The 26207-nt window shown below is 46.7% G+C and overlaps 1 protein-coding gene and 1 non-coding gene across 2 annotated transcripts in view; one reads left to right on the plus strand and one right to left on the minus strand.

The window, feature by feature from the left end:
• The window catches only part of LOC126474095 (uncharacterized), a 181087-nt gene extending 161891 nt beyond the window's left edge, over window positions 1–19196 (plus strand). Inside the window, exon 4 of the mRNA XM_050101515.1 lies at window positions 18976–19196. Coding sequence (XP_049957472.1) covers window positions 18976–19104 — 129 coding nt within the window. The 3' untranslated portion in view covers window positions 19105–19196. The remainder of the gene's footprint in view (window positions 1–18975) is intronic.
• Trnad-auc (transfer RNA aspartic acid (anticodon AUC)) lies at window positions 17094–17165 on the minus strand. The gene has a single exon. It is a non-coding gene; the product is annotated as a tRNA-Asp (tRNA).
• Window positions 19197–26207: the final 7011 nt, after the last annotated feature.

Raw genomic sequence — 26207 nt, forward strand, 5'->3', positions numbered from 1 at the left:
AACCTGACTAACCTAAGGACATCACACACATCCATGCCCGAGTCGGGATTCGAACCTGCGACCGTAACAGCCGCGTGGTCCCGGACCGAAGCACCGAGAAGCGCTCGACTACAGCGGCCGGCGCCCTGCCGGCGATTATGTACAGTGTCTACATTCCTCCCAAATCTTTGCAGTATCACAGGAGGAACATTCAGCTTCTTGCAACCCTGTTACACGACCTCGTTGAAACCCAGCGAAGCGCTGATAATGACGTCTTTTCCGCTTTAAAGGTATTCTTGACTGATATTAACCCATCACGCCCAGGTTCAGAGGTAACTAACGCTCACGACTGTGACAGCGTCTGTTTAAAGCGAACCTGATTAGTAACCGCATAGTGGCGCTACTAGCACTACACTGTCACGAAATTTAAATAGACATCATCTTCCAGATGAAAATTATCAATTTCAAGTAATCATTTGACGTAAGTCTTTGTAGTGATTAGCAAATATCATGTGAGTCAAGGCAGAGGAAAATTCACAGTGAAGTACCGTTGTACCGATATGTGTGTGTAAACGACCAGTATTCAGCTTCCACTCCGCCGCGAGTTGTAGCCGCGTGGTCTGAGGCGCCTTACACGGCCCGTGTGGCTGCCCCCGTCGGAGGTTCGAGTCCTCTCTCGGGCATGGGTGTGTGTGTGTTGTCCATAGCGTAAGTTAGTTTAAGTAGTGTATAGGCTTAGGGACCGATAACTTCAGCACTTTGGTCAATAAGACCGTACCACAAATTACCAAAAAAATGGTGGTTGAACATATCTCATTACATCGTAACAAATTCGAAGATGGTGCCCATTGAAATCCACAGAGATTGCTCAAACGCGATTGGGCTGCTACCAGTGGTACAAACTGTACTGTACTCACGTAAGAGGTTATGATTCATAAGTGCCACAACATAGCTAATCCGTGTTCAGAAGAAACCATTTATGCTTTCTACCACAAGGGAGTTATCACACCTCGCCAGTAAAACCAGGAAGGCTGTAAATGCCTAATCCACTAGTAACCAATTCAACACGTCTCACAAATTGCGAGTCGCGACGGAGGGGTAATCGGCGACTGCGACACAACACGTCGGCCGTCTACAGCTCGGCAGTACGCCGCACTTGCGTACCTTCACACTGAAAGAGTAACGTGTCACACACCGAAACCTTTGTACATCAACTATTCACGTATAAACAGAAACAGTTCGTCACCATCAGAACACTGCTTCGACACACTACCTTCCTGCCTGCCTGCACACATTTACTTCAATGGCGTCGTTTGCACCATCTGTGCTCAAACAAAGCCTATTGTGACATTAAGACGGAGCGACACCGATGCACGTCCATCCTGTTGAATCTGTTGAGCCGTATCTTCTGAAACAATGGCGTGTCTGCCCTCTGCTCACGATTCTTCGTCGCAGTGGCCCAAGACCCCACTGCTTTACTAATGTCTACTCTGCTTGTAATGCTCTAATTGTCCTCGATTTCCATACGTGGAGACTCCATAGCTTCATTTTATTCTGTGACTTCACTACTGGGCGCTACCATAAGACGTACTGTTGACTATTTTTCCTTCAGGCTGGGCCCATTTATGAAGGAGTATCCGTGCCCGAGAACAGCATCGTAACCGTTTTGTCGTGTCCCCTCTATGTATCACTGCGCCTACTTCTACCGTTTCCGGGCCCCGCTGGCTCCGTCCTCCATACTGACTGGCGGTGTTGGCGGCTGCTGCCTGCACGTGCCCCCGATTGCACCATTCGGCCTTCCGCACTCCACCTATCTCTTTGTCAATTCTGATACGCTTGTGTAAGTAAAACTCAAAAATCTCTGTTCTCCGTCCCATCGATACGTTGTTTTTACCATTTTCTTTTAACCACTTCCTGCGTCAATTAACAGCTTTTCCACTAATTAAATTTTTGTACTATTATTCTTAATTCGATCAATGGTTGATTATTAGTTTGAGTGCGCACGGTGTTACGACAGCACAACGTCACGTCTCACTTCGGTCCAACATTCAGGAAATACTCTATCAAACCTGCAGGTTATTACAGTCTTCCACGCGAGTCGCAACGGAAGGGTCATCGGCGACTGCGACACGACAACACGTCAGCCGCCTACAGCTCGGCAGTACGCCGCACTTGCCTACCTTCACACTGAAAGAGTAATGCGTCGCTAACCGTACACGAGCACTGTATGAGGTAATAGTTCTCGGCTTCTGAAGCTCACGCGGTGCAGTTTACCCACATTCAAATCGACAGCGATGTGACAGACTGTCGATCACCCCGTACGGCTCTATGGAGACTACGTGACGTCCATTTATCACTTTGCAAAGCTTTACGTGTTTGGAGAAGTTCTCTGTGAAGATGAATACTCACACTAGACCCAGTCGCTTCTGAAACCACGTCTGATCTCAGACACCATATGATTAATTTTGACCATTGTCCCGATATTTAAGGATGTCATGACCTATCCCCATAAGAATGACTTAGGAAGCATTTGGGCACTGCTGATAGTTCGAAACACGATGCGTATCCACTTCGTGAATGGGCGTGGACGTGAAGGTTTCGAAATGAGTTTCTGAGCGCGTCGATAGCGGCAATCAAAGCAGTTAGAGCCAAAGAAGTAGAGGGAGGCTTCGGCGCATGGTCGAAAGATAAATTTATCCTCGTGGCTGCCAATGCTTGGTAACAACCGCCACGCCCGTGACGGCTGGGCGGCGTTTCAGCTCTTGCCCTCTGTCGTCCAATGACTGTCTGAGACTTCTATTACCGCTTCCACTGCATATCCCGTTACGCCAGCTCACATGTTCGTGTCGTTCTTTCCTTTCTATGGCCTTTAAACAACTGTGGTTAGTACTGAGAAACAAAATGCAGAAGGCAGGTGGCTTTAAGGCGTGTGTACAACTCCTAGTTACGTTCTCAGTTCATCCAGTCAGTAGAAACATGCCTGGTAAATAATTTAAAGAAAATTTACATACTTTCTAGCCACTTGTGGGCACATGGTCATTTCTTACCGAACGCTATATTTCTATGGTGCGTGTGTTCATTCGAAGCTATCGCAAAACGGCTGACGTTGGGCGGCGGGAAAAAAACCCCTTGTGCACGTGCCCTAGATGCTGATCACGCATGTTAATAAAAGTATATTCAGCTTGAAATACCTTGTTGATTTAAGCTGAGATATGTCGAAAATTTTTTATTACCTACCTAATATGGGTACTTAAGATGAACAGAACAATATTCTCGATTACAATTGCACAACGACGCTACATTGAACAGAAACAACTGTGAAGTTAATCTTAAACAGGAAGCTAGTCTCAGTTCGAAGGAACTCCCAGAGGCTCAGTTGGTAATTCGTAATGGCATAATACAGTAACACCCCAGCTCTGACAAATTACAAAGATTATTCAAAATAGTTCTTGCAAAATATAATCTCTCTTCCAGATTAATATAGGATTTAGTACGTCTTGTGAAATGTAACCTAAATTTTCTTTGTTGCACAGGGCAAGCGTTTACAAGAGGCAAACACAAACTTAGTCGGTTTAGCTGTGCCTCGTGGTACTATAAACGTACTCAGTAAGATCCACGCAAATTGATCGACCAACAGTGATAAGGCGTACATCCTGAGAAATTCCTTCTGATGCAGGCAAAGTAGTTACATCAAAATAAATTCTCTTTGGCCGAACCATAAGTGAGTTGTTCTTTCATTCAGCACGCTCCACCAAGTGTACCAAGTACAAATACAAAGCCACCACACCTCAAAGAAAGACAAAGCCGAAATATTATTACTAAGGCTGCAAAATAACACAACATATAATCAAACGACGCTCAGACGTTATCACCCCTAGATCAATTTGGGATTACGTTTATACGTTATTCTGACTCAGCAAGAAAAGAGGCATCAAATACGCCGAAACCCTCAAACTTGCATCTGTAAATAAATTACTCACAACACATATGAATCACTCTGTAAAAAAAGAATTTTAAAAAATGAAAAAAATCAAGTCGGTCACATGTGACAAAACCAATAAATTAATACAAAACACTCCAACTTAGGCGTAACACAAATTAAGTTAACCAAACAATTCTCTAACAAGTTCTACGTTATAGAAATTTTGCTTTTCTTGTTTCTTTATGAACACGGTTAAAGTCATGCCCAACAGTTAACTCTGTTCCAAAAGTTTCAAAGAACATAAAGTTAATGCTAAGCCGAATGGCTATAAGAGGCCGACAAGCAAATAAACAAGCACACTAGGATTGTGACTTAACTAAAGCACACAAGCTAGCGTATAATATTAAAGGAAACGTAAGATACCCAGATACCTTGACTATGGTTTAAACACAGTATCAGCGACGTTGGGTGGACAGCGTTACACAGGTAGTACAATTCTGAACTTCACCACTCTTCACGACAAGTAAAGATCTTGGTCCACACATATGCATCATTATACGTATGAAATTAAGTAAGCATATTTATACCGGATCTCACTTCTCTGGCTGCGATACTGGGAATTAGTATACAACAAAAAATAGTAAACAGGAAGCGGCCGAATCAGTAGTTTGGCCAGAACAGTAATTATTCCCGTACAGTGGGCGATCGATTGCTCAAATTAAAAGAAATTGGTACATCAGAAGACAGGTCTCTAACAGGAACGCGGCTTATCATTACAGGAAAATCACAACTGGCCAACTCTGCAGTTTACACAGAACAGCAGTTATTCTAACATTGTAGCCCATATACTGGCACAGTAAAAGTGTATTAATGTATCATAATTTAGACCTCTAACTTAAACACAGTGCATCAATACACAATACACAGCAGCTGGCCCAAATCTAAAATTTAAACACAAGAGAAAGTGTCACGGCGCATAGATGGCCGACACAACAATGTGTTTGGAGAATCACCATCGCATGCAAGAGGCGACAATGTAAAAGCCAAAACGTGAAAAACAAAAATTTATACAAGTTCCCCAAGCCCAAACTATAGAGTACAGTAAATGAACAAAAACACAGACAGAAACAGAATGAGTTGGCTGACTCCCATGCGAAACCAACACTTTGCTAGACACATCGAATACCACCATTAGAAGAATAGCAATATCGAGCAATCCAAACGATCTTCCTTCCGTCCATGGCCTGATGTACGAGTATTAATAAAAGAGCCTCACCGGACGCCAACCTTCAGAGCACAGTCCCATGTACACAGCAATGGTCGGCTCCATTCAGTGTCGACACATCTCTGGGACTACGGAGCTCTCGTATCTGCCGGTCAGTAAACATCTTCAGTTCAATGTCCTGCACGTGGCTGTAAATGCACTGCGCTCAGGCACTCACTGCCCTCTCGCAGGGCTGTAATCGGGACAGCCTAAGAATCCTTCAACAGTGAAGAGCTAACAGCTGAATGCGAAAAAAGAAGCCGTCTACTATGACAACACTGAGGCCATGCCATGGAGACGTTTACCAAATTGGTCGAGATAGGCCCGCGAAACTGCCGGACCAAGCAAATTGCAGCTGTCAGGTATAAAATTGTGCCCAATAAACTCTTGGGACTACCACAACGTCGCGGGAACCAAAGAGTGCGCGTGACCTATCGATAGGGACTGCCGCCAAGAAACTAGATCCCTCACATGGCACAGAAATGATACTCTCTTTTTTTTAGGTCTCGACATTTACGTTCTTCTCGCACCACTTTTTTAAAACCACCGGTCAGAGCACAGTCCCATGTACACAGCAATGGTCGGCTCCATTCAGTGTCGACACATCTCTGGGACTACGGAGCTCTCGTATCTGCCGGTCAGTAAACATCTTCAGTTCAATGTCCTGCACGTGGCTGTAAATGCACTGCGCTCAGGCACTCACTGCCCTCTCGCAGGGCTGTAATCGGGACAGCCTAAGAATCCTTCAACAGTGAAGAGCTAACAGCTGAATGCGAAAAAAGAAGCCGTCTACTATGACAACACTGAGGCCATGCCATGGAGACGTTTACCAAATTGGTCGAGATAGGCCCGCGAAACTGCCGGACCAAGCAAATTGCAGCTGTCAGGTATAAAATTGTGCCCAATAAACTCTTGGGACTACCACAACGTCGCGGGAACCAAAGAGTGCGCGTGACCTATCGATAGGGACTGCCGCCAAGAAACTAGATCCCTCACATGGCACAGAAATGATACTCTCTTTTTTTTAGGTCTCGACATTTACGTTCTTCTCGCACCACTTTTTTAAAACCACCGGTCTCTAAGCTCAGATTTTCTATAAATTGGTTCTGGCAATAGCAGCTATGACCCATACGTCTTGCACTGATTATGATCCCACGTTTAAAATCCGTTAACTAGCGACGAGCTGCTTCGTTTACTACACAGCTGCCTGTAAAAGACTGCTCAGATATCGTTACATTCCGGCGTCAGTCAATGCGACAGCTCCAAATGGGACAATCCTTCTTTCGACTTTTAACTACTTTGCTAAGATGCCTTTGTGTGTGTGTGTGTGTGTGTGTGTGTGTGTGTGTGTACTGTGTATTGAACTGGGGGCCTAGAATCGAGGGAGAGGCTTTGTCCCACCATAGCCCTCAGTGGTCCACAACCCCCCAACAGGTCACAGCGGTCCACCCACCCCACCAACGCCCCACACCGAACCCAGGGTTATTGTGTTGTTCGGCCCCCAGCGGACCCCCCCGGGAACGTCTCATACCAGACGAGTGCAACTCCAATGTTTGCGTGATAGAATAATTATGGTGTAGCCGACCGGAGTGGCCTTGCGGTTCTAGGCGCTGCAGTCTTGAACCGAGCTGCCGCTACGGTCGCAGGTTCGAATCCTGCCTCGGTCCTGGATGTGTGTGATGTCCTTAGGTTAGTTAGGTTTAATTAGTTCTAAGTTCTAGGCAACTGACGACCTCAGCAATTAAGTCGCATAGTGCTCAGAGCCATTTGAACCAATTATGGTGTACGCTTACGTGGAGACAGTGTTTGAGCAGCAAATCCGAGCGGAGTGGCCGAGTGGTTCTAGGCGCTTCAGTTTGGAACCGCGGGACTGTTACGGTCGTAGGTTCGAATCCTGTCTCGTACATTGATGTGTGTGTTGTCCTTAGGTTAGTTAGGTTTAATTAGTTCTAAGTTCTAGGGGACTGATGACCTCAGATTATAAATCCCATAGTCCTCAGAGCCTTTTGAACCGTTTGAGCAACAATCGCCGACGTAGTGTAAGTGAAGCGGAAAAATGGGAACCAGCACGCGTTCGCTGAGGAAGATGGAAAACCGCCTTGAAAACCATCCACAGGCTGGCCGGCACACCGGACCTCGACACTAATCCGCCGGTGGCTTCGTGCCGGAGACCGACACCACCTCGCGCTCGGGAATCAGCGCGTTAGACCGCGCGGCTAACCGGGCGGGCTAAGATATCTTTAATTGAAGTCTAGTGTATATCATTAGAGGGTCCTTCAAACACAGCACTGTTTTTGATGTATCAAAACATGAGCTTTAATTTTTCTTTGAGTGTAACGTACTATGTATTATGAAAATTGTTTGTTTTTTGATTTATGATAAAATTTGCATACTGCAGGACTTCTGTCAAGGACACACATCATTTTGTACAGAGCAAAAAACACTAACAAAATACATACGCCACCACTCATTCCCATTCGAGCTATGGAGAATGATGTCTGTTGTGTGGACTCCTCTACTGCACTGGCATGAAAGAACATCGTTCGTGAAATTTAGTATGGATTGCCTGACAAGGCACGACTTGCAAGTCGCCGACAGGTCAGTTTTCCTCATTTAATTCCCCTAAGTTATGGCGTTTGTTGACATACACCAATGATGATGAAGATGCTATGGCAATGTTGGCCGGGAGACCCCATCCGGGGAAGTTCGGCCGCCGAGTGCTAGTCTTATTTCAGTCGGTGCCACATTGGGCGACTTGCGTGCCGGTGAGCATTCACCAATTATATAAGATAACAGGATCAAGTGGTTCAAATGGCTCTGAGCTCTATGGGACTTAACATCTGTGGTCATTAGTCCCCTAGAACTTGGAACTACTTAAACCTAACCAACCTAAGGACATCACACACACCCATTCCCGAGGCAGGATTCGAACCTGCGACCATAGCAGTCGTGGGGTTCCGGACTGAGCGCCTATAACAGGATCAAAAAACACTGTAAGGGTTCACATGACTATGGTGCTCGCTGACGGTCAGCAGTACGCCATATGAGCTCATGGAGCTACTCAGTTGTTTTGCAGAAAATGTGACAGGTGGCACAATCACGCTCAAGGCATAATCCGTTGAAATGAAGCACAAAATAATATATTGTCATTGCGCGGTATCAGTTTACATTAAGTGTCATAGCTTCAGAAAGAATGAGGGGAGATGGCGTTGTCAACCCGAAACCAATACCTCACCGTCACCCGTTGGACATGCATTTCCCTCTTTTCAACCAAGCAAAATTTTTCTGAATCCTAGGCACTGCATTTCTGTTTATTCGCATTGAAGCGTCCATTGTCTTCAGCCAGGCCGTGCGGGATTAGCCGAGCGGTCTAGGCGCTAAAGTCATGGACAGTGCGGCTGGTCTCGGCGGAGGTTCGAGTCCTCCCTCGGGCATGAGTGTGTGTGTGTTTGTCCTTAGGATAATTTAGGTTAAGTAGTGTGTAAGCTTAGGGACTGATGACCTTAGCAGTTAAGTCCCATTTTCACACAAATTGGAACATTTTCTCCATCCAGACGACTTTATTGTTGGAAAAACTAATGAAAGAAGGGTGCCTCACGAAAGACGCCCGGCTCTCGAACACTAACCTGCTGGTAGTCAGCTGCGCTCGCGCTTCCCCTGAGTTAAGCACAAACAACGTTACCTTTATTTACAGTAGGTGCTCAAAATGATGTTCCTCTGTGGTAAGAGCAGCCTGACATCTCCTGAACACATTAGCAAACACTTGACCAACGTAGGCTGCCGAAATCTGCGAAATGACTAATTTTACCTTGTCTTCCAGCTCTTCGAGTGCGGGGGGGGGGGGGGGAGGGGGGAATGGAACTGGTTCCTTACGCCTTGTCTTTTAACATTCCCCTAATATAAAAGTCACACGGATTTAGATCTGCAAAACAGGGCGAGCAGCTATCTATGCTATCGTCAAAAACACTTCCTGTGTATGTGTATGAGTGTGAAATCTTACGGAACTTAACTGCTAAGGTCATCAGTCCCTACGCTTACACACTACTTAACCCAAATTATCCTAAGAACAGACACACACATCCATGCCCGAGAGAGGACTCGAACCTCCGCCGGGATCAGCCGCACAGTCCATGACTGCAGCGCCCCAGACCGCTCGGCTAATCCCGCGCGGCAAAAACACTTGCTGTTATAGAAGCATTGTTAATGTGTAGTCTTGCACTGCATTGCATGAAATAACCGTACATTCTTCAGGTGTTAGTTCTGAAGAAAGAGATATTGTTCACATACCTGCCGGAACGTATTGCATCGTAGTACAAGATTGGTCCAATAATTCGTCTTGCACTACAGCACACCACATTCTTCTTTTCACATCACGCAGAGGTTGTTGATGTAATTCATGAGGATTTTCGGGGCTCCATCGTCGATTGTTCCGAGAATTCACGTACCCTGACAAATGCAGCCATGATTCATCAGAAAAATAAGCACCTCAGTATCAACTTCAACATCGTGCACAGTATGTAACACCCAGCAGCAATAATGACCTCGAGCAAGAGTATCTGCGTTCCTCAGTTGATGTACTACCGTTATTTTGTGTGGTTTTAATTTCAGTTCATTCACATCTCGGTGAGCAGATGTTCTTGACACACCATTCTGAAGTGCAAAACGGCGCAGAGATTTTCCCGGACTTCTTTTCAAGGCCTCCCCCATCTCGTCTAATTTATTTTCAATTAAAACACTAGGTTCTCCAGCCCTTCGTTTGTGTAACACAGATTCAGTCTCTTGAAATTTCTTCACTAATCTGCGTAGCATTGGATAACAGGGAACATGCACACCGAGAAATTTTCGTATGAATTCAAGCCGGCATTCCACATACGGTTCTGTTTGTGCGTAGTTATGCACAAGAAACACTCGTGTATACCATACCGAATGGAAACTCGGGTAAAAACTGAAAAGAAAACACCAGTACACTCGGCTGCACAGTGTAGGGGGCACGTGCGAAGTATTGGTGTCCGAGAACTAAGCATAGCGACAACCGGCCGACAAAGCGGCGACAGCCGGCAAACTCGCCGCGCTACTGGCGGACCCATCCCGGATGTCTTTCGTAAGTCACTGTGTATTTTTCCACATTATTTATTGATTCTGGGGCAATATTTTCCGATTTTTTTAAGAAATTCAGTCAGCATTAAGCCTCCCCATCCGAGGAGTTTCCTGTGCAAAATGAGGTGTGTCACTGGCCGGTGTGGCAGAGCGGTTCTAGGCGCTACAGTCTGGAACCGCGCGACCGCTACGTCGCAGGTTCGAATCCTGCCTCGGGCATGGATGTGGGTGATGTACTTAGGTTAGTTAGGTTTAAGTAGCTGTAAGTTCTAGGGGCCTGATGCCTCAGAAGTTAAGTCCCATAGTGCTCAGAGCCATTTGAACCATTTTTTGCGGTGTGTCCATGACGGAAGTCCTGCAGATCGCAAATCTTATCTGAAACCAGAAAACAAAAAATTTTCTTAATCTATAGCATATAGCACACGGAGTAATAGCAAAGTTTCTCGAAATTTTGAAATAAATAATAAAATGGCGGAAGTTTCGGGCAAAGACGTAGTTTGTTCGCGTTTTCGGTCATGCTTTTACAATAATTAATGGATAAATTAAAATAAATTATAGCCTATTACTCCTTGCGATCAGGACCGAGGAGTAATTCAACCAAATTTCAAAGAGATATCTTTATTAGTGTCCCCACAGTCCATTCCGACATCTTAAAATACACTGTATATTCAGCTGACGGGTAGGACTGCAGGCACAATAACAAAGATATCTTTCCGAAATTTCGCTGAATTACTCCTCGGGCACGTCCGCATGGAGTAATAGGCCATTTTTATATATTTATTCATTAGTTTCACAAGAAACGTGACCATAAACACATGACAAAACTAAGTCCTTGTTGGAAACGTCTGCCATTTTATTATTTTTTTCCAATTTCCAAAAACTGTGGTATTACTTCATGCACATTATCCTATAGATTACGATTTTTTCAAATTTTAGATTAGATTTGCAGACTGCAGGACTTTCGTCACAGGCACACCTCAGTTTGCACGTAGCCACTTGGATGGGGGGCTGAATGCTGACGGAATTGCTTAAAAAATGGGAAAATGTTGCTCAAGTTTCAATAAATAATGTGCAGAAATATTTAGGATCATTGCTTCATTAGTTTTTGAAAGGAATCGTAAAACTTGCTTATTTTACAGACTGACTGAGGAGAATGGACTCGTGACTGTTGAACCTGTTTCGCGGAACCTGACAAAAACTCTGCGACCTGTTGATTCATTCGGAGCTTCAATGCATCCTAGAATCGAAAGAAGACGTCGCACAGTTGCCGCGTAGCTTTCTTCCTTCTGATAATATACAAGGGTCACTCCAAAAGAAATGCATACTATTTTTGTAAAAATACAGTTTTCATTCTGCATGTGTGAAAGTTTTACAGTGTGTAGATACATCCTTCCCGCTTGTTTTCAAACTTTGTTCAACCTGTTCCCTTGAGTGGCGCCGTCACAGCATGTCTTCAAGATGGCTACTACACTTGACGTTCGTCAGAAGCAAAGTGCTGTCGTAGAATTCCTGTGCTGTGAAAACGAAACAGTGGGAAACTTCCACAAGAGGTTGAAAAAGGAGTATGGAGATGCTGCTGTCGATCGCAGTACAGTTAGTCGGTGGGCAAGCAGGTTACGTGATGAAAGCAGCCACGGCAATATTGAGGATTGTCCTCGCAGCGGCAGACCTCGTACTGCACACACTCCAGACAATGTGCAGAGAGATAACGAATTGGTGACTGCTGACAGACGCATCACAGTGAACGAATTGTCACGCTACGTTGGGATATGGGAAGGAAGTTTTTGCAGAATACTGAAAGTGTTGGTGTTAAAAAGGTTTGTGCTAGGTGGGTTCCCAGGATGTTGACAGTGGCTCACAAAGAATCAAGGAAAACGGTATGCAGCGAACTTTTGGAACTGTACGAGAGTGGTGGAGATTAATTTCTTGGAAGATTTGCGACAGGTGATGAAACATGGCTCCATCATTTTTCACCAGAGACGAAGAGGCAATCAGTGGAGTAGCATCATGCAAATTCACCCGAGAAAAAAAATTCAAAACCACACCTTCTGCTGGAAATGTTATGGCTACTGTGTTTTTCGATTCCGAAGGGCTCTGGAATGTGGACATCATGCCAAGTGGAACCACCATAAATTCTGATGCATATGTGACGACACTGAAGAAACTTCAAGCTCAACTGAGTCGTGTTCGATCACATCGGCAAAAGCAAGATGTTTTGCTGTTGCACGACAATGCACGGCCACATGTCAGTCAAAAAACCATGGAAGCGATCACAAAACTCGGATGGACAACACTGAAAGACTCGCCTTACAGTCCTGACCTGGCTCCATGTGACTACCACCTCTTTGGGAAACTGAAAGACTCTCTTCGTAGAACAAGGTTTGAAGATGACGACTCCCTTGTCCACGGTGCCAAACAGTGTCTCCAACAGGTTGGTCCAGAATTTTGCCGTGCGGGTATACAGGCGCTGGTTCCAAGATGGCGTAAGGCAGTTGAGAGCGATGGAAATTATATGGAGAAATGAATATATTGTTCGTAAGGGATGTATCTACACACTGTAAAACTTTCAAACATGTAGAATAAAAGATGGATTTTAAAAGAATTGTGTGCGTTTCTTTTCGAGTGACGCTCGTATTTTCACTGTAAACACAAAATGGCTCTGAGCACTATGGGACTTAACATCTGAGGTCATCAGTCCCCTTGAACTTAGAACTACTTAAGCCTAACTAACCTAAGGACATCACACACATCCATGCGCGAGGCAGGATTCGAACCTGCGACCGTAGCAGTCGCGCGGTTCCTAACTGAGGCGCCTATAACCGCTCGGTCACAACGGTAGGCACTGTTAACACAAGCTGCGCAATAGCAAACTACTCCATGGCAAGACTCACAATGAAGAAATGCGAGAAATTCAGAATGATGCAACATTCGGGATGTTTACGGGAGCCGAAATGATCTGTAACAATGTAGTCTAAATATACTACGCGATGCAAAACCGGTGCGCTTAATGGAGGACAGTTTTTGTTGCAGAAGAAAATCTGGATACGCATCGACACCTCCTTGACTGTGTTCCACTGATCGTATCAGAAATGTTACGACACACACAACGCGACCCGCTGTAGCTGCGCGACGCCCCGGCGGCACTCCTAGGAGGCGGCGCGGCGGTCGTGCTTGGGCCGTTCCGGCGGCGCGCATGTCGGTCAGCGGCAGGTGGGCGTGGCCTCGGCGACGCGTGCGCACTGCGCCTCGCGCGCCGCTCACGGAGAATTCGCCTCTCTGCGCCCGCGGTCGCCACCGGAAGCGAACCCCGGGCCGTAACGCACGCGCCCCTCCCGCCAGGCGAACCGCGCCGGTCCCTTTCACGTCCGCGAGCGACTATAAAAGGCGGCGCTTGCTCACTGCTAGCACAGTTCATAGCGGGAAACACCGTCTAGACACCACCACAAGCTCCGCCATGAAGGTCTTCGTAAGTAGATCAGATTCTCCGGACTACTCGGATATACAGGGCCATCTAAAACTCCCTCTTGCAAACTTCTAGGACTTGTAAAGGGGCCCGAGAGATGACATTTTGAATTGGAACCCATGTCCGGAAAGGCACCTTTTCCGTCCTACAACCATTTGAAAACACTCGTTAAAAACAGTCTTGGTTGAAATTTAATTTTTTTATTTTTTCACCGACGCGTTTCGCCTTATTTAGGCATCTTCAGGTTATCTTTTCTAGATGGACGCGAGAGGCACCAAGATCTGCATGACGTGTTCCCGTTCACAGGAGCTTCTGTGAACGGGAACGCGTTATGCAGATCATGGTGCCTCTCGCGACCATCTAGAAAAGATAACCTGAAGATGCCTAAATAAGGCGAAACGCGCCGTTCAAGAAAAAAAAGAACTAAAATTGCAACCAAGACTGTTTTAACCAATACTGTTAAGCACTGATTTGAATGCGACCACTTTTATAAGAAATCTATTGGATGTAACGCAGTACATCACTTGTTTCACAATTCCACCCATTATTAACCAAAGGAACAAAAAGAAAACGTAACCAGCTTCCACGATCGCTGTTGTTTACAGTTAAACCGTTTTTGTCCATTTCAAAGCAGGGTTGGCATTCTGATCCACTGTAAATAATGTTCGATGTGGCGACCACCAAGTTCGGTGCACAGATAGTACCAACGATTGATGTGGTACACAACCTCCATCACATCTGGTGTCCCTGAAATCTGTCATGCAGCGACCACCTCTCGTGCGATTAGGTACAGGAGTCTGTACAGGAGTCTTATAAACAAAACTGTTCGTTCGACCCCAGAGGTCCAATGGAGTAAAATCCAGAGGGCACGCGATTGGACCATCTGCGCCTATCCATCGATGTCGGTACCATTGGACATAATATGAGCCGGACGGTGTGGCCGAGCGGTTCCAGGCGCTACAGTCTGGAACCGCTGCGGTCGCAGATTCGAATCCTGCCGTTCTAAGATCTAGGGGACTGATGACCTCAGAATTTAAGTCCCATACTGCTCAGAGCCATTTGAACCATTTGAACAGAATATGATGCAAAAAGTGAACGCGTGCGCCGTCGTGCTGGAACCACATGTCTTGACGGACGTTCAGTGGCACAGCATCCAACAGCGATGTCAGGTCGAGAACACCCGCACACATACTGAGGCCAAATCTGTTTTCGAATTCCTGGACAAGCGTGGCAAGTGGGTTTTCGTCTCCGAATACATGGCTGTTTCGAGAATTGAGAACATAACCCCTAGAAAATTAATATTCATCTCTGAAGAGAATGCACCTTGGAAATACTAGAGGCTCGTTGATACAGCGGCGCCGTGTTAAACTCAAAGCGTGGTGTAAAGTCATTTGGCATTAGTGACTGTATCCTTTGGAGGCGTTATGGATGTAGATGTCGGTCATGCAGACGATGCCATAAGGTGCTGGGAGCAACATCCATTGCACGTGCTTTTGTTCGTGTGCTCGTTGACGGACTGTCTTCAACGTGATGCAGTAGGGCCTATTCTAGTTGGGACGTGCGCCGTCTTCTTGTAGCGCCACAGTCGCGCCTGCTGACGGTAGAGGTAGCATTTCTCGTAGCCGTTGCGTAACTCTGACGAAAAGACTATGCGTTGGAGCCCGGCGTTGTGGATAACGATATCGATAAAGGCTCTGAGCGGCTCTTACATTGCCGTGAGCTTCGCCGTACGGAAGGATCATGTTGGTGTACTGTGCAAACATGTTCTCAACTAAATTCCTCTAACATTCATAGACACGTCAAAGAGGCTCGAACTAGGTCCGAGAAGTAGGACACACGTCAAATGACGTCCGCCGATCCGACATGACCACCCTCCGCCATGACTACCCTGCTGCATACATATCTAGCAAATATATTTTGAAACGGCTGAAGCACGGAAACGGTACGTTTCCGGATATGGGTTCCAGTCCAAAATTGGGACGACACGTTGGGATTCGACACAGAATTCATCAACCGACCACGGCATAACAGCCCGGATAATTATAATGGACATGAGTCCAAAATATTGCCTACTCAGTCCCCTCTACAACTCCTAGAAGTTTCTAAGAGAAATTTTCGAGCACTCTGTAGAAGTAAGAAAGGGAGCTAACGTCCCATCCATCACGAGGTCGTTAGAGACCGAGCACAAACTCAGATTAGAGAATGACGAGGAATGGAGTGGGCCGCGTCCTTTGCAAAGTAATTATCGCGCCATTTGCTTAAAGTGGTTAAGGGAACCACGAAAAATTTAGATCTGATTACCCAGGCGGGGATTTAAACCACCGTGCTCCATAACGCAAAACCAGTGTCTTGCTAGTATGATAATTCGCTTGACATGTGTAGTTTGTTCTCTACGTCCTGAACAAGTGCTCCCTGGATCTGGACCGTCTGATGCCGATACAGGTCTGTCCACTTTGGGCTGCCAACAATGGCGATTAAAAATGGGGTACTTACGTGTGTCACTACCATTGCCAAGTGATAGAGCCTCGCCGAACCAGTGAGCACAGATGCAGTTCCAGCACAGCGTAAGGGAAGAACAGCTTTCTCCTCCCACGCTGCCCCTCCTCTCGTGGTCGTCTTCTGTTGAGGTTCGGTAGGCGGAGCTAACTTCCTCCGCCTCCTCACCGCTCTTAAAATCCGGGCAGCACGCTATAAATTACAAATAAAATGTCAGCTATGTATACAAGCAGGAACAAAGTCCCTTCAGTCTATCTTACCGCACCCGCCCGGATAACCGTGCGTGTTGAACCGACTCTTCCGTGACGGGGAGATACGCCGGCCCCATATTGAATCGGGCCTGCGGATTAACGCTGAGTATCGGTGTGCTGAGCTGCCAGGATGTGGTTTTTAGGCCCCGTCTCAATTACACGAATCGCAAACATTTCGAAAGCTTTCGTCCACTGTCGCACGAATAAAACTACAAACAGACAGCTGGGGTCCACACATACCGTCCCGAGGTGGCAACAGGCAGGGCGTCTAACCATGCCAAATCCGTTCATAACCACAACGATTCTACGGCGATGCGGGACAAAGGGAGAAATAGAAGTAGAACAAGAGTCATCCTTAAGCTCTGAGCGCAGAATACTTCAAACAGAGATTAAATGCAGAGATGACAAACTCTAATGCGATAGTACTGCGTTCTGTTCTCGTATCTCTTGATCATCCCTTTAATTTTAATGTGAAATGAAATGATTGTATGGCATTGTTGGCCGGGAGGCCCCATGCGGGGGAGTTCGGCCGCCGTAGTGCAACTACTCTTTAGTTGACGCTACATCGGCGACTTGCGAGTGAATTATGATGAAATTGATGATGAAGGACACAAAACACTCAGTACCCTGCCGGGAATCGAACCCGGGCCCACTGCGTGATAGGCAGTAACGCTACCGCTACGCTACGGAGGCGGGCAATTTTAATGTAGTACATGTCTACTGAACGATTAGTTTGCTGATGTTCATGCCCTCTCATTTACTGTTAATGTTGTTGTAGCATTTGTGGCTACTTACTAATTTGCTGCTGTTCCATTCTTGTACGTCGTCCAACAAAAGTTTATGGCACTATCAAAGATGATTTCTAATTTCTGCTTCTGGAACTTGAAGGTGCAACAATGACAGAAACGCGGAAGAAAGGAAGGAATACTCTCCCGAAGCTCTGCAAATGGTACACCGTTTGAATATAACCGTTCATGTTGCGGCGTGGTGGTTTGGTTATTAGTATGTGTTGTTGTTTATCTTATTGTTGGTTGGATGCCATGTCGTTGTGTTAGAACAGCTGGTGAGTTATACTGGGAAAGTATAAGGGTATGCTGGTTCAGATTCACGGTAGGTGAATTATGACTTGCCATGAAGACATGGTTGGAAGGAAACAGGAAAATGAGGCCTTGTTCTTGGAGTACATGGACGAACGAATTTCAATATGTAATTGGGGAAACGGTTTAGTTCATTTTTTTCTTGACATAACTTGTATTCCTGCATCCAATAAGACTTTCGTACTTTGACATAAGGATGATTTTCTTTAGATGTTACATAAAGACGATAGATATTTTCACACAAAATACTCCTTCGAAGTCTGTTCAGCCGTACTAATTTCGTTACGTCTTTCCTCTGGAAATTTGACATCCTCGTTCCCTTGAACTTTTCATGTGTTCCAAATAATATGATGCTTACAGTCCAGTTTGGCTTTAAACATTTTCGTACGGCGCAGATTACGCCATAAGATTTTTTAAAAATATACCTATGTGCTTTGTCTGGGACAACCTACACAGTACAGGAACAAGAAATCATTTGAAACTTCCTCGCAGATTAACTGCGTGCCGGACCGAGACTCGAACTCGGGACCTTTCCCTTTCGCGGGCAAGTGCTCTACCAACTGAGCTGCCCAAGCACGACTCACGCCACGTCCTCACAGTTTTACTTCCGCCAGTACCTCGTCGTCTCCTACCTTCCAAACTTCACAGAAGTTCTCCTGCGAAACTTGTAGGACTAGCACTGTTGGGGGAAAGGATATTGCGGAGACAAGGCTTAGCCACAGCCTGGGGTATGTTTCCAGAATGAGTTCGAGTCTCGGTCCGGCACACAGTTTTAATCTGCCGGGAAGTTTCATATCAGCGCACACTCCGCTGTAGGGTGAAAATTTAATTCTAGAAGAAATGATTTGTAAGAGTCTCAGAACACTTGAGAGGAAATAAGGAAAGCTTTGATTCAAATGGTTCAAATGGCTCTAAGCACTATGGGACTTAACATCTGAGCTCATCAGTCCCCTTGACATAGAACTACTTAAACCTAAATAACCTTAGGACATCAGACACATCCATGCCCGAGGCAGGATTCGAACCTGCGACCGTAGCAGTCGCGTGGTTCCGGACTGAAGCGACTTGAACCGCTCGACCATAGGAAAGCTTTGGAACGAAACTGTAGCGTTATTAGGGGAGCCTTAGTTCTCAGGTGCTGGACTTGTTCGCAGGTTGCCCTCTCCGCCCTGCTGGCCGCCGCCGTCGCCGCCCCCGCCCCCGGGTACCTGGGGGCCGCGCACGGCGTCCTGGCCGCCGCCCCCGCGCTGGTCGCCGGCCACGGGGTGCACCCCGGCTACGCCGCCTACGGCCCGGCGCACATCGCCGTCGGACCCGGCGGGTACGTGGTGGACACCCCTGAGGTGGCCGCCTCCAGGGCCGCCCACCTGACCGCCGTCGCCCAGACGCAGGCACGCGATGCCCACATCAACGGCGCCTACGCGCACGCCGCCCTCGCCGCCCCCGCTGCCGTCGTCGCCGCCCCACACGCTCCCGCTCTGCTCGGAGCGCACGGCCTCGGCTACGCCTACGGACACCTGCCCATCCACGGCTGAAGCCTGCTGTCGCGCCGGACGCCCCACCGCTGTCACCCCAAATTGTGTACAAACTAACTTATAAGTAAATAAACGTCGGCACATCGAAATGAGTCTGTCATTAGTTTCTTTGATTGCAGTTCCCTTCCAACATAAAAAAGAAGAAAGCTAAAAAAACTAAAATAAATTGCATGAAACTGATTTACTTCTGGATTTGAAAACTCCAGCACTATCCTGGAACCCTTTAGCAGTTGATGGTAGTCTAAGGGTGCTTTCAAATTGGCGATTTCGTCGCCGCGATTCAGCCTCGCGGTTCAATCGCTGCAATGCGCTGAATCGCCAGGCACGCGGCCCAATCGCGCGGCCGCAACTCTGTAGCGGGAGCCGTCTGTATGCTTGTGCCAGCCAGTTCCGAAATGGATTCTGACGAGGATGTGTAGCTTTTCGCTCTGTTGCTGAAATACAGACGCCGCCGACGTCAAAGAAAATACTGGATTCATCCTCTACTGAAAGCTCGAGAGAAATACGGACATTTTTTCACAATTTATTACGAATTAAGAGAAAACCCTGCAAAATTCATGAACTATTTCAGAATGTCTGTGATATCTTTTGATGAATTATGTGCTATGCTGAGGCCAAATCTCACAAAGCAAAATACGCCAATGAGGAACAGTATTTCACCAGAGGAATGACTAATGATTACTTTAAGGTAAATAAAATGCTTATTTTATATATCTTTATTTCAAAAGTAGGTTTAACAGTAATTTGTTCCAATGTGTAATATTAAAATACAGTAAGACAAAACTGTGATATTTCGCTACCCAGAGAATATATCAGTGACCACTGATGAATCAGATGATATAGGTGAAAATGTGGCATCACAATTTGATGTACCTAGGCTTCAATTAGATGCAGGTACAGTTATGCGTGAATTTGAGTATATACAGGCACTGGTATTTGTGAAGTGAACTGAAAACTATAGTTGTCTAGTGAACTGTAAGACCTGCTGTACTTCTCAAAACTGATATTATTTCAAATTTAGCGTCCATTTTCCAATGTTGTGGCACTGATTTCAATTCGTCTAACAATGATAGCACAAAATGTTTGTCAGGGTCATCTGCTTCGGCCATTGATGCGTTTTTTTCTTGATGTTTGCTGCAAGTACCTGAAATAATTTCCCCCTATCTGTCATCTTTTGTCTCTTACGGGAATTGGAGGCAACTCCATCTTCAACATCAGAATTATTTGCCTCATCATTATGTGCATCAGCTTCTTCGAACTCTGGGGGTTAATGCTAGTTACAGGTGATAGGAAATTAAGCATATCGAAATATACATATTTTTTGTGGGTTTCTGCAGGAAAACCACATTTTGAGGCTTTTCTGTTGTTGAGTTCTCTTGTGTAACACTCACGAATGTTCTTCCACTTCTCCTGTAACTGTGTTGCTGCAAGAAACAAAACTCTCTGATTTCAGGCACCTTGCTACAGGCTGTACATTTACAGAGCTACATTATTCCTTCAAATGTGGAATTTCAACTATATCAAAAATCGCGCGAGAAACTTGTCAGGAGATATGGGATAATCTAAAATGCATATGCATGCCAACTGCATCAGAAGAAGGTTGGATTAATATAGGAGAAAAATTTATAGTATATGCTAATTTTCCGAACTGGCTTAGTGCAATTGATGGAAAGCATGTAAGAATTGTTAAACCTGAACACAGTGGCTCTTAATACCATAACTACAAACACTTTTTTCTCAATAGTGTTACTAGCAGTTTGTCACGTTGATTATTACTTTACATTCATAGACGTAGGTTCATATGGCAGAAGTGGGGACTCACAAATTTACAAAAACAGTGAGCTTTACAAAAGAAAGAAAGACAATAATTTAAATTTGCCAGAGCCTCGAGCCTTGACTGACGCGGGTGAGCCTCTTCCATTCTGCTTTGTTGGAGATGAAGCATTTGCACTTGAAGAAAACATGCAACGTCCATACAGTGGAAAAAAAATTGACAGAGAAAAGAAAGGTTTATAATTACAGGCCATCGAGGGCGCGACGTTACATTGAGTGCACTATCCAATAAACAGCGAATTTTTCATCGCCCTTTAAATGTGAATGAGGACATCTGTGCTATAATAATTAAAGCATGTTGGGATCTGCACAACTTTGTTCGCAAAAGAGATGGGTTCAAACTGGATGAAACTTTATAACATTGGACGGTGTACAGAGCGCCACGCCTGTAAGAAGACGCTATGTCGTGAGTGTACGAGACAAATTTGCTGATTATTTTGTCAGCACTAAAGGTGCTCTTACTTGGAAAATGAGAAACATATAAAATGTATTCTAATGTTTGTATAAAAAAAAACAGTCTAGAGCGCAAACTTTTGAATTTATTAGCAACTAGTTTCAATCCATAGGTGGATCACCTTCAGGCAATACCATAATTGGCGGAGCAGATGCTACGGATGCCTCCAGGTGCTGTTACTGCTTATGAAAATTGAAACAAAGTTTGTGCTCTAGGCTTGTTCTTATAAAAATTGTAGGAGGGAAAGAGCACTGTTTACCCAAAATGTTCCCAAAAAATCAGATCTATTCTAATGAGAAGTAAACAGAATAATACATACCACTTTCGTTTTTCTCCGATACTGTTTTATTTTCGAAGTCAGGAACAAATATCTTACACATCTCCTCCCAAGCATTACGTTTTTCGAACTTGTTACTGTAATCCTTGTTTCTTGAATCCCAAATTACAGGGCGACGTTCTACTTGAATGATGAAAAGTTCCATGTCGAGAATCATTTTTGGTAGCAAAAATAGCGCAGTAGCACCCAAGTCAACAACCACACTGGCGAAGCGAGGCGAGGCGTCAGCTGTTTACCCCCTCCCTAGCTGCGCAGATCGCCGCGTGTGAAAGGGTCAAACGCGGCTGAATCGCTGCGACCAGTGGCAGAGACCAGCGGGTGCACAGCGGGTGCGCGGCCAAATCGCTAGGGTGTAAGGGGTGCGGGAAAGAAGGTCACGTCCGCTCGGAATGCCTCCAGCGCCGTTTAGTGCAAACTCCACGGAATGATGTTCAGGCGCCACAACAGATGACTGTCTTACCGTTGACCTTTGTGGAAGCCATGAGAGGCGATGTGAGAGAGATTTCCGATGAGCACCAGCAGCTGCCCCCTATAGAGAACATGGACACCAACGGACTGGAACTCCGACCACCGGTTCCACCACAGCAGACAGAGGACACCACACAAGAGATGCAGCTGACGGCCGCTCCAGGCTCATCCGTGGTGGCTGCCAGTGCTTCCACCGAGAGCGTGATGGGCCAGGCCCAAGACGGAGGATACGCAACCCAAACAGCCGATGCGGAAGCAAGGCAACGGAAACAGCGTTCGCCGAATAGAAGAAAGAAGCGTCGGCTGACTTCTGCTGACGATAGCCGTAGTCCCGAGGGGACAGTGGACGACAACGACAGTATCGACCTGAGACCAGTGGATTCAACAGATACCGAAATGACGATGCAGGAATTACACAGCGACGATAACTTGAACTCTCCTTCTGGTGACCGGAAGGCGGAAGTGGAGATGACAACTGTCCCACATCAGAGCGGTGACGCCGTTGCCTCCCACCCTTCGACCAGTTCCGGAAATATGCTGGGGGACTGGGCGCAAGAAATGGACCAGCAGGAACAGAGTGAAACTACGAAGCCAGAGGCTGGGAGGGATCGGGAAATGTTGAACAACTTAGTGTGGTGAGGAGCGCCGGGGGTGCAGATAGACGCTTAATGACACCGCCCTACTGCTGGTGAACACACGCCAGTCGTACCGCATTGCCACGATAAACATAAATGGCATTCGGACACAACTTAAAATTCAAATGCTGAAAGATATGTTACGCGCGGCGGACGTGGATATTGTGTTCCTACAGCAAGTGCGTTTCACATCGCCGCCAGAGTTTTACGGCTACGAGGCACATTATTCAGTGCACGATGAAAGTGGATGCGGTGTGGCGATTCTCACCAGGGACGGAATAGGACTGGAGGACGTCATGTCTCTCCCTTCGGCACGTGGCATAGCGATCACTGTCGACGGAGTTCGTTTCATCAATTTATACGCGCCATCTGGCTCCACAAAACGAAGAGAAAGGGCGACCTTTTACACCGAAGAGATAGCACCGTTGTTCGCTGGACGCTATGATAACTATATAGTGGGCGGCGACTTTAATTGTGTCGTCGACCAAAAGGACCAAGTACCTCATTATGTGCCATGCACGGAACTGCGTGCGTTGATTACCGAAATGGCGCTTCTGGATACCTGGGAACTGCAGCATGGCGACAGACCGGGTTATACGTTCGTAACGGGACACTCGGCGAGTAGACTTGATAGAGTGTATGTGACACGAGCTCTACGGGTGGCGATGCTGGATGCCGAAATCTGGCCAGCGGCTTTTACGGATCATATGGCGTACGTCTGTACGATTTCACTAACGCGTCAGAAGATATGGCGGAATAAGGGTCACTGGAAAATGAATTGTGCACTTTTACGTGACACTGAATGCCGCCGGACGATAGAGGCGACCTGGGAGACCTGCGTTCGCCGCCAACGAGCGTACACCTCGGTTCTCCAGTGGTGGATTAAATGCGCAAAACCAACGTTACGGAGAACGTTGATACGATACGGGCGGGACAAATCGCAGTGAAACCGCACGACTGCTGATTTTTATTTTACAGCCCTGAGGGAGCTGATGACCCAACAACCATCGCCGGAAAGGCACACGGCCATGCGCAGGATAAAAGCCAAGTTTACAGCTGACGAGACTAGGAATGGAAGGCATAATGGTTCGGGCAAGATTGGCGGACACAGTTGCTGCGGAAACCCTCTCCATGCACCACGTAGTACGTGAACGCCAACGACGACGCAGGACATTGATCAGGGAAATAATCTCCGAAACTGGCCAGCAAGTTGTGCACCAGCGTGATATTGCGCATGTGTTTACTGACTATTTCCACCAGTTATATGGACCGGTACAAGTGAACCACGAGACACTACATGATGTCATCTCGGAAATGCCAGGTAGAGGACCACCACTGGATGCAGAGACTTTCATCACAGCAATAACAGAGGACGAGCTGACAGATGCAATTGCCAGGGGGGCTCCGAACAAGTCCCCAGGACAGGACGGCTTCCCAATTGAATTTTACCGCGCCTTTATATACCTCATGGGACGGACCTGGATTCAGATGTACACCGAACTCCTGTTACCGCAGACTGAGATACCTGCCGAATTCACGGAGGGTATCATCATCCCAATACCCCAAACCACGCGGTGGCAGAAGGCCAGGAGATTATAGACCACTCACACTCTCTTGAACTGCGATTATAAGATTTTCGCGCGCATCCTTGGGGCTCGCCTGCGGTCTTCAATTTCTGATAGACTCCTCATCGATCAAACTTGCCTCAGCGGTAAGAGTAACGTACATACGGCGCTCGGTGACTACCGAGATATCATCGCATTAGCAGCGGCAAGCCGAGTGCGTGGGGCACTCGTCGCTATTGACTTCGATCATGCGTTCGACAGAGTGGATCATAACTTTTTGCATGCGGTGATGGGCAGTTTGGGAATCCCACAGGCCTTCATTCTAGTGATCATGCGACTGTTACACGGCGTGCGATCAAAGGTCTCGGTGAATGGGCGGGGCACTGACTACATTGTTATTTCAAGGTCAGTTCGTCAAGGTTGCCCCCTTTCGATATTTTTGTATGCAATGGCTTTGGAACCCTGTCTATATGGTCTCCGAAGACGGTTGGAGGGAGTGCCGTTGCCACAACTGACCTTTCATTGCCGCGCTTGTGCTGACGATGTGATGCTGGTGGCACGGACAGGCGAAGAAGTACGTACGGCGTTGGCATGGATACAGCGATACGGGATGGCGGCAGGAAGCGTGCTCAATCTACAAAAATCACGCTGCATGAATATCGGTCGAGGATTAAAACCGGGGGAGGAAGGCCCGCTCATGTTAGTTAAGACCATCAAATGCCTAGGTATTACGTTCCACACGGATGTGCAGCGAACAGCAGCGGATAACTACCGACGCATATTGAAGCTGATGCGGACAATGGTGCTGTTACAGAAATTACGAGCGTTGGATATGATTCAGAGGGTGACCTATGTTAACGTATACCTAGCACCGAGACTCACTCACGTAGCGCATGTCCTGCCTTTAACGCGCACAATGGCATCACGGATACAAGCAACTTTCGGAACCTACGTCAGTGTGGGACACCTGTTTAAGATCCAATACACAACGCTTACGCTACCACCTGGAGAGGGTGGACTTGGTCTAGTGAACGTGTATGCAAAGGCACGGGCGTTATTCGTCAGTACGATTTTCCGACAGTGGCGCGGGCAATTTCGCAATATCTCGGGTGCGTTGGCCGATGTACTAGCGTCCACTTCAATGCCGCCCCCAGTCAATGTGGGCCATATTTCACCGAAGCTGTCACATTTCAAGTCTTTTTTTTTGGAGCTTAGCTATGTCAGAGATTCCTTCCCAACAACACGACTACCGACGACGCGAGATGTATACCAACACTTACTGCGCCGGTGCCCCAGGAATACCCTGGAAAAGAAGTACGCAGACAAGAACTGGCGACAGATATGGCGCGTTATACGGAACGTTTACCTTCCAACGTCGGTACGCTCAACATGGTATGTGGTGATAAATAGGAAGTTCGCAACGAATCAACGGCGGCACGCGATTCATTTGGCAGACACTCCACTATGTTTAGGCTGCGCAACAGTGGACACTGATGAACATCGTTTAGCATGTAGTGGGACGGCTCCAGTGTGGAACTTGGCACAACAGATATTGGCGTTCCTGTTACGCTCCGCCCCTCACACAATTTCATCAGACACACTTTTTTTCCCCCAAGAATCTTACTTTCCGGTCCAAAAAACCAATGCAGTGACATGGGTACGGGGAATGGTGGTGGGCTACGTATATAACGAATCGGAAAAGGACAAAATTGATTTTTGGCATTTTCTCCTGGATGGACACACGAAGCTGCAACAGCGTAAGAAATATGGGCAAGGCTTCGCTAATTACTTGCGACTTACATTTACCGACC

This window comes from Schistocerca serialis, chromosome 4 (genome assembly GCF_023864345.2).
Source record: "Schistocerca serialis cubense isolate TAMUIC-IGC-003099 chromosome 4, iqSchSeri2.2, whole genome shotgun sequence".
NCBI classification, from domain to species: Eukaryota; Metazoa; Arthropoda; class Insecta; order Orthoptera; family Acrididae; genus Schistocerca; species Schistocerca serialis.